The sequence below is a fragment of the Mercenaria mercenaria genome, unplaced genomic scaffold, assembly GCF_021730395.1.
Source record: "Mercenaria mercenaria strain notata unplaced genomic scaffold, MADL_Memer_1 contig_4626, whole genome shotgun sequence".
Classification (NCBI taxonomy): Eukaryota; Metazoa; Mollusca; class Bivalvia; order Venerida; family Veneridae; genus Mercenaria; species Mercenaria mercenaria.
The window spans coordinates 40043-50554 of NW_026462871.1; the positions used below are offsets into that span (position 1 = coordinate 40043).

Below are 10512 nucleotides of genomic sequence, written 5' to 3' on the forward strand. Positions count from 1 at the left end.
AGATTTTATTGAGGGTAGCATTCTGACCAAGTTTCATTAAGATTGGGCCAAAATTATGACCTCTAGAGTGTTAAATGTCAAATTGTTGACGACGGACGACAGACACAGGGCGATCACAAAACCTCTCTTGAGCACTACGTGTTCTAGTGAGCTAAAAAAATATGAAATCCACTATTCTTAAGTGTTTTTTATTAATAAAACAAATCATTTGGATTTTTTTTAAATAATCCATTCAAAAAATCAAGTTCCTTCTTTGTAAGATTTTTCAATGTCCAGTACAGCATCTCTCAGTACTTCATATTCCGAAATTCCATTGTAAATGTGAGCAGATATTCTGACATACAGTCTTTGTTGAACACATTTCACTGGAACCTGGAAAACAGATCAATTCTTTATGCTAACAACGTGTTAATAGCAACATTATGAAACTATGGTTAGAATATAGCCTGCTTTTTCACAGGCAATGAATGATAAAATGCACGTGCCTTATAACAATGTGACATATGTGAAAATCGTATCCAACAGAAGATTGTGTTTTGTAGAATGTTCCACTTTTGTGGTTGGTAAATTTTATGGGAACTGGAATATAACAACTGTTTATCACTTCATTGAAGGAAACATTATCTTGGCTATAAATAACACTGATTTCAAATAATTTTTTAATATTAATAAAGAACGTGTATTCTCTGAAAGAAAATTTGTGAATTAATTAGATTCATGCTCTTTCAGTATCAAGATTGCACAGTTATACCATTAATGATCATCGTCTGAAAAATGCCTGTATACAACTAAAGTATCGGCCATTTATACACTGCATCTTGAAGACCACAATGCGTCTCGAAGACCTTTTATGACATTATACACTGCATCTCGAAGACCTTTTATGGCATTATACACTGCATCTAAAAGACCTTTTATGACATTATACACTGCATCTAAAAGACCTTTTATGACATTATACACTGCATCTCGAAGACCTTTTATGACATTATACACTGCGTCTCGAAGACCTTTTATGACATTACACACTGCGTCTCGAAGACCTTTTATGACATTGTATACTGCATCTCGAAGACCTTTTATGACATTATACACTGCATCTCAAAGACCTTTTATGACATTTATAACACTGATCTGATGGTGATTTATACCCCCAACACTTCACTTAGATTCAGCTAGGGACACTTAGATACAGCTTGGGAAAGTGTGGAAGGGTTGAACCTAGTGACCTAGGTCATGCTCTTCATTATGCCCGCCTTCGAAGAAGGAGGGGTACAGTATATTGTTTTGCAGATGTCGGTCGGTCAGAATGTAGACCAATCCGTTTCCGGATGATAACTCAAGAACGCTTGGGCCTAGGATCATGAAAGTTGATAAGGAGATTGGTCATCACCAGCAGATGACCCCTAATGATTTTGAGGTCTGTATGTCAAAGGTCAAGGTCACAGTGACCCTGAATAGTAAAACAGTTTCCGGATGATAACTCAAGAACACTTGGGCCTAGGATCACGAAAGTTGATAGGGAGGTTGGTAATGACCAGCAGATGATCCCTATTGATTTTGAGGTCAGTATGTTAAAGGTCAAGGTCACAGTGACCCTGAACAGTAAAACGGTTTCCGGATGATAACTCAAGAACGCTTAGGCCTAGGGTCACGAAAGTTGATAGGGAGGTTGGTCATGACCAGCAGATGACCCCTATTGATTTTGAGGTCAGTATGTCAAAAGTCAAGGTCACAGTGACCAGGAACAGTAAAATGGTTTCCAGGCAAGAACGCTTGGGCCTAGTGTCAGGAAAATTGATAGTTAGGTTGGCCATGACCAGCAGATGACCCCTATTGATTTTGAGGTCATTAGGTCATAGGTCAAGGTCGCATTGGCCAGGAACAGTTGAACGGTTTCTGATCTTCTTGTCCAAAACCATAGGGCCTAGGGCTTTGATATTTGGTATGTAGCAAAATCTAGTGATCCTCTACCAAGATTGTTCAGATTATTTCCCTGGAGTCAAATATGGCCCCCACCCTGGGGGTCACATGATTTATATAGACTTATATAGGGAAAAAAACTTTGAAAAACCTCCTGTCCAAAACCACAGGGCCTAGGGCTTTGATATTTTGTATATGACATTATCTAGTGGTCCTCTACTATGATTGTTCAAATTATTCCCCTAGGGTCAAATATGGCTCCGCCCTGGGGGTCACATGGTTTACATAGTCTTGTATAGGGAAAAACTTTGAAAATCTTCTTGTCCAAACCACAAAGACTATGGCTTTGATATTTTGTAATGTAGCATCATTTAGTGGTTCTCTACTAAGTTTGTTCAAATTTTCCCTCTAGGGTCAAATATGGCCCCACCCCAGGGGTCATATGGTTCATATAGACTTATATAGGGAAAAACTTAGAATCTTCATGTCCATAACTTACATCATTCAAATTTGGACCACATGTATAGTTTTGAGTGGCAAGATGAACCTTGACATGAGTTGACCTTGATCTTGACCTAGTGACCTACTTTCACATTTTTGAAGGTACAGCCTTCAAATTTGGACCACATGCACAGGTTTGTGTACCGAAAAAAAACTTTGACCTTGTTATTGACCTAGTGACCTACTTTCACATTTCTGAAGGTACAGGCTTCAAATTTGGACCACATGCATAGTTTTTTGTTCCAAAATGAAATTTGACCTTGATTTTGACCTTGAGCTAGTCTTGAAATTTGGAACAGTGGATGGCACCAAGATCACTCTGTAATCTCTTGTTAGGTTAATAGGTTAAAGGTCAAGGTCAGATTAAACCAGAATGGTAGAACTTTTGTTTACAGTGAGCATATAATTTCTGTTCCTTGTGCAATTACTGAATGCATCAAGGGGGGCATTTCGTGTTCGACGAGCTCTTGTTCTGATGAAGTTAACAACTGATGTTAATCTTATGAAAATCCTTTCAAGCAGTATTGAAAACTTTGAGCGGTCAAGAAATAAAGCTAGTTGACCTCTAAATGTGACCTTGACCTTCGACTTTGTGACCAGGGTCATAAACTCTGCATGTCATCTTAATGAGATAAATAACTCTTGATAGTTTTATGAACAGCACTTCACAAAGCTAGGTGTTTATTCAGAATAAGCTATGTTGACCTAATATAATAAGTATGACCATGAAGAGTGACCTCGAACTTTGTCCTACTGAGTCATGTGCTTTGCATGTCATCTTTATGGAGTAAACAAATGAATCCAGTGATGAAAAAATTATTCAAGGGTTTAGAAGATATAGAGAGTACAATAAAACCACTTATCTGGCCTTTAACTACCGTTTGCCCTTTTAGACCTATTGACATATGGTACGTGTGTACCTTGTCATACTGTAATAACAAACGGTAATGTGTAGTTATTTGAATCCAATATAATACCAATGTACTTTGTATCTTGGGGTATATGACTGTTTCTCATCCATTAGAACTTGATGTATTCCAGATGCAATCGGTAATTTGAAAACAATTTTGTACAGCATAAAAAGAACACTTCCTCAACTTACCTCAATATTAAATTTATGGTAGAGAGAATTTTGTACAGTTTCTGCTGCAGAATAATCAACATTTGCAGACATTTTCTGTAAACCATCTGGCAACCTGACCAGGCACATGCTCCCTAAAATAAATGGTGTCAAGTTTAAAACTTTTTTTTAACAGACCAATGGAACAGTTGATATATTGTTGAGGTAACACCCTAGTCAAGATAAAATGAAGAAAGTCGTATAAACTGTGTTGAAAGTAAATTCAATGAAAAGGTAAGCTTCAGGTTTGTAAAACATCAGGATTTTCTCCCTTATATAAAAGTTCTTGATAACAATGAGGTATCTTCATAACATTGTTTAATCCTAAGAAAATTATCAAAAGAAATATAGAAAACCATTTTTTGAAATTAAACTGAAATAAATATATATTGGTTTTGTTTATGTATAGGAATATTATTGTTAGAGGAGATATTACCAAACATGTCCTCTGGAGCTGCTAGATCCGTCTTCCAACCTTCACACAACATTCTACCTGTAAAATATTGGCTATGATTCACTTGTTCTTATCTCCTATACACAACATCCTACCTGTAAAATACTGGCTACGATTCACGTGTTCTTATCTCCTACACACAACATTCTACCTGTAAAATACTGGCTATGATTCACTTGTTCTTATCTCCTACACACAACATTCTACCTGTAAAATACTGGCTATGATTCACTTGTTCTTATCTCCTATACACAACATTCTACCTGTAAAATACTGGCTATGATTCACTTGTTCTTATCTCCTATACACAACATTCTACCTGTAAAATACTGGCTATGATTCACTTGTTCTTATCTCCTATACACAACATTCTACCTGTAAAATACTGGCTATGATTCACTTGTTCTTATCTCCTACACACAACATCCTACCTGTAAAATACTGGCTATGATTCACTTGTTCTTATCTCCTACACACAACATTCTACCTGTAAAATACTGGCTATGATTCACTTGTTCTTATCTCCTACACACAACATTCTACCTGTAAAATACTGGCTATGATTCACTTGTTCTTATCTCCTACACACAACATTCTACCTGTAAAATACTGGCTATGATTCACTTGTTCTTATCTCCTACACACAACATCCTACCTGTAAAATACTGGCTATGATTCACGTGTTCTTATCTCCTACACACTACATCCTACCTGTAAAATACTCGCTATGATTCACGTGTTCTTATCTCCTACACACAACATTCTACCTGTAAAATACTGGCTATGATTCACTTGTTCTTATCTCCTATACACAACATTCTACCTGTAAAATACTGGCTACGATTCACATGTTCTTATCTCCTACACACAACATTCTACCTGTAAAATACTGGCTACGATTCACATGTTCTTATCTCCTACACACAACATTCTACCTGTAAAATACTGGCTACGATTCACATGTTCTTATCTCCTACACACAACATCCTACCTGAATAATACTGGCTACGATTCACTTGTTCTTATCTCCTATACACAACATTCTACCTGTAAAATACTGGCTACGATTCACTTGTTCTTATCTCCTACACACAACATTCTACCTGTAAAATACTGGCTATGATTCACATGTTCTTATCTCCTACACACAACATTCTAACTGTAAAATACTGGCTACGATTCACTTGTTCTTATCTCCTATACACAACATTCTACCTGTAAAATACTGGCTACGATTCACATGTTCTTATCTCCTACACACAACTACGATTCACTTGTTCTTATCTCCTACACACAACATTCTACCTGTAAAATACTGGCTACGTTTCACGATTCACATGTTCTTATCTCCTACACACAACATTCTACCTGTAAAATACTGGCTACGATTCACTTGTTCTTATCTCCTACACACAACATTCTACCTGTAAAATACTGGCTTCGATTTGTTCTTATCTCCTACACACAACATTCTACCTGTAAAATACTGGTTATGATTCACATGTTCTTAACTCCTACAAACAACATTCTAACTGTAAAGTAAAAAATTCTGGTCACGATTCAATTGTTCTTAACCGCTACATAAACCATTTAAGCAGTAAAATTCTAGTTACGATTCACATGTTCTTAATTCCTACACACAAAATTCTACATGTAAAATTCTTGTCATGATTCACTTGTTGTTAACTCTAAGATATAATGTATGCACTTACCTGCCTGTCTACTCAAGGCATGTATATAACTGTAAATTTTGTCCTGACCAACTGTCTCCCAGAAATCTAGTACTGTATGCAATGCTAAAAATGGACTGTAGTCATGTAAACCTGAAAAGAATTTGGACTGTTTCTGAATCATAGATTATACATTACTATTGTTAATATTGTTTTGTTGGATTTGGAATGTACTCTACAATGTTTTAACAGCAGTCAGTATGTATACATAACATTCTACAGATCGTGGGGTTGTCGGTACGATCCCTGGTTGTGGGTACGATCCCTGGGTGAGGCATATATTCTCCATAATAACTGGTAAAAGACCTTGTGTCTTCCACCTCTGATTTATGTGGGGAAGTTATTATTATTATTATTATACCAGATTTATATAGCGCCCTTTTCATGATCAATATCACGTTCAAAGGCGCTTTACATAGTTCAAATGCAGCCACAAGTTGGCAGACACTTGCAGAGAATAGATTGATACTGGTACAGAATACAGGAACAAGTTAAGTCAACTGCCTGCTGTTACATAACTGAAACACAGTTGAAAAACAGCACTAAACCCAAAACAAACAAAAATGTTATATAGACAATATACCTGCCCAAATAAATTCTGAGTTGAACCCAGATCCAAATCCATGAGAGATAATAAGTGGTCTAGTCGAGGTCTGTAACTCTTTCCTGACATACATGAGTGCTGTCCCTTTAGGACAGCAGAACCATTTGTGAGCATTGGTGATGTAGTAGTCTGGATCAAGGGAGGTAATATCCAAAGGGAGAGAACCAAGACCATGTGCTCCATCTATCAATACTGGTACATTCCTGAAACAAGAAACTGTTCATTTCCATATTTAACTTTCATCTATTTGTCTTGCTGAACTAAAGTCACCCTTATTACACCATAGTTTTAATCTTTTGCACAGTGAATTTCTGAGTCAATGTTCAAACTTAATACTTTTCTAATTTATGCTCGTGAAACATAACAATAACAGATAAATAATCAGAATTCAAAGCAAATGAAGTATACAGTTAAATTCACTCTAGAATAGTTACTGCAACATTTAAACTGTCCATAAGAAAGTGATGAAAAAGAGTTGAACACACAATGTTTGCATTGGACGTGGGAAGAAACATGTTTCACATTTGTCTTTTACTAAATACAATTTCCCTGAGTGCCACAATAAAGCATTACAAAGTTAACATGCTTTGAGTGGCATATCAAATGGTGCCTTACCTAGATTTACAAATATGTATAATTTCCTTGAGAGGCATAATGAATGGTGTATTGCTAGGTATATGATCGAATACTGCTAGTCTTGTACCATCCTTCAGGTTGGCTTCTACATAATCTATCAGCTGAAATAAATTATATACAACATGAAAAGATGCTTTATATTGTTAAATGGTTAACAAGAGGGCCATGATGACCCTAGCCAGAGTAATATAAGATACATGTTTCAAATGTCAAACTGATGCTAAAATATTAAGAAAGTAGGTCAGTAGGTCACATTCATGGTCACTGAAAGTCAGTTTTAAGATCGGTGTGCAAAACTGTACATGTCATCCAAATTTCAAGGCTGTATCTTAAAAAACAATAAAGTAGGTCAAGGTCACAGTCAGGTGACCCCCTAATCACTTGGGATCATCAGGTAATTACACGTATAATTAAACAGTCTAGGAAATATGATCTGATTTTTGAAGTATTTTTTCCTAAATAACTCATATAACAAGTGACCCCCAGGGTGCGGCTTCTTTTCACCCTTAGGGTTTAATTTGAACAATCTTGTCAGAGATCCACTAGGCAATGATACATACCAAATATCAAAGACCTAGGCCTTGAACTTTCAGACAAGAAGATTTTTTTTTTTTTCCTATATAAGTCTATTTAAAACTTTGGATCCCTAGGGCAGCGCCTCTTTTCACCCCAGGGGCATAATTTGAAAATGTTTGGTAGAGGACCACTAGGCAATGCTACATACCAAATATCAAAAGCCTACGACGGACGACGGACATCAAGCGGTCACAAAAGCTCACCTTGAGCCTTTGGCTCAGGCGAGCTAAAAACAGGTATAACACTTAACTTATATATATGATACAGCAGACTTTACTCTAATACAATACTTTTAAAAGAAAGAACAAGAGCTGTTAGTGCATACATATGTCCCCATGATGGTATTTTAGAGATAACTGTAACTTCCAGTGTCATTAATAGTATAACCTTAACCTATAACCTAGTGATTTGGTCCGTCTGCTGATCATAGGTAAGCAATTCTTTAAAGTTTGACGGCCATATGCATACATATTTACCAGCTACACAGCCTCAATACATTAAAGTATCAAGGTCACTGTGATGTTGATCTTAACCCCCTAGACAATAAGTGTCTTCTACTGACCAAAGTGACCATGATGTGAATGACGATAGTGACCAAAGACCAAAGCATTCTCCAGCTATTCAAAAGAAACGGTTTTAGTCTAGGGTGCATCTACTGATCATAGCCAATCATCTTATGAAGTTTTAAAATCCTAGGCCAAACCATTCTCCAGTTATTTACAGAAACCCTTAATTTTCTCAGTCTTGAGGTCATTATGACCTTTACTTTTGACAAACTAACCGCAAATAAAAAGGGTCAACTACTGACCGCAGACAATAATGCTTTGAAGTTAAATAGTGAAACGGCCAAGCTTTCTGAAGATACTGATCAGAATCCATTTTAATATCAAGGTCATTCTGGTTTTAAAATTGACCTACTGACTCATAAAACAATATGGGTCATCTAATGACCTCAGACAAACATCCTATTAAGCTTGAATACTATATGCCAAAGCAATCTCTTAGTTAATTAATCAAAAACTGTTTTCAGTCTCAAGATCATTGTGACCTCAATCTTTGACCTACCAACCCGCAAAAAACAAATGGTTGAAAATCATTCTACTAAAATTAAAAGGTGGGGTTATACATTATTTATAGTAACAACAAAGGGAAGTTAACCCCCAAAAAATAAATAAGTAATTCCATATAATATAAGTCCACACAAAACTCCTTACCAGGTAGAGATAGGTCAAAATACACCTAAAAATTGGATGTAAGATGCATGTTATACCACAGAAAAGTGGTCTTGATTTTTCACTACAGCCAGAAATAAAAAAGTTCAAATATAAGCTATTTATAGTAGCAACAAAGGGAAGTAATTCTAAAAACAAGTGTGCCTCATGGTGGTGAACATTTGTGCGAAGTAACATCAAAATCTCTCCATGCATGAAGAAGAAATGCTCCGGACAAAGTAATTCTTAAATTAGACCTTTGGCCTCTAAGTGTGACCTTGACCTTAGACATAGGCACCTGGTTCTTGCGCAAGACAAATCAACTTATTATAGGGAACATTTGTGCCAAGTAATTTTAAAATCCCTTGATGAATGGCAGATTACTGACTGTACAAGAAGCAGACCATGTTAACCTTTAACCTCTAAGTGTGACATTTAACTTAGAGCTAGGGGTACGGGTCTTGCGCATGACATGTCCTCTCACCATGGGGAACATTTGTGCCAAGTAATTTCAAAATCCCTTGATGAATGGCATAATTATGGACCGGACACTAAACAGACCCTGTTTACCTATGTCCTCTAAGAGCGACCTTGACCTTAGAGCTAGGGGTCTGGGTCTTGTGCATGACACGTTGTCTCCTTATGGGGAACATTTGTGAAAAGTAATTTCAAAATCCCTTGATGAATGGCAGAGTTATGGACTGGACATGAAATATACCCTGTTAACCTTTGACCTCTAAGTGTGACCTTGACCTTGAAGCCAGGGGTCTGAGTCTTGCTCATGACAGGTCGTCTCATTATGGGGAACATTTATGCCAAGTTATTTCAAAATCCCTTTATGGACGGCAGAGTTATGGACCGGACAGGAAGTGTGACGGAAGGACGGAAGGAAGGACACAGCCTACTTCTATATCCACCTTTTTTTCTTCAAAAAAGGTGGGGGATAATAAGCTATGAAATCTGACTTTTGATTCCACAAGATTGTAAATACAAATATTTTACAACAAATTTTAAATTGTGACAGACGAAAAAGTGAGAAAGTTTGTAGCATGCAACCTGTTGTTTGCCGGTGATGGGGAAATCCACCTCTACCTCTTGTATCTGAGCGCCCGTCTGCTCACACCTCCAGTGTAACATCTTCTTTACTGCTCCTACATGCAAACATACATTATACAATATCACCATAGAAATAACAGTCCATGAGTTCTATGTGCCACCATGTTAATATAGTTAGTTTGTATTATAATAAATTCTTTAATGCACTTTCTCTTTTTTTCTTCTTCTGTATGTTACGAATGTCAACAACTTCTATGTGCAGAACTTCTCATAAAATTTCTACAAATTTCAGTAAAATCTATTACATACTGTATTTCTAAAACACAAATACACTGAATGTAAAATCCAAAGGTTGTTTTAGTAAAAGTAAAGGTTTGGGAGGTCTTAACATGATCAAACATTACAAGCACAATCTCAACTATTTAATGTATCAGTATGTGAGACAGATTATAACATTTTTCTAAAAATTTATAAGAGAAATTTCCCCTGATTTTGTAAGTGACATTTTCCATGAATCTTTTAATACTGGTATTAAAGTGACATTTCTCCAATTTGATATGTGATATTTTCCTTGATTTTGTGTTTTGAATACGGAAGTCTTACCATATGTAATGTTAAATATGAAAACAGTGTCACCCTGCCTGAGAGGTATGCCCTGTATGACAGTATTCAATGCTGTGGTAGCATTCTCCACTAACACA

At 36.4% G+C, this 10512-nt stretch overlaps 1 protein-coding gene across 1 annotated transcript; it reads right to left on the bottom strand.

Annotated features, from left to right (window-relative positions):
• Window positions 1-204: 204 nt before the first annotated feature.
• On the bottom strand, window positions 205-10512 carry LOC128554005 (uncharacterized; the record flags this gene model as incomplete). Its single annotated transcript, XM_053535208.1, is given in 8 exon segments — window positions 205-372; window positions 3527-3639; window positions 3981-4037; window positions 5711-5821; window positions 6312-6535; window positions 6948-7069; window positions 9812-9906; window positions 10415-10512. Coding segments are annotated over 8 exon segments (952 nt in total), but the record flags the coding sequence as incomplete, so codon positions are not given.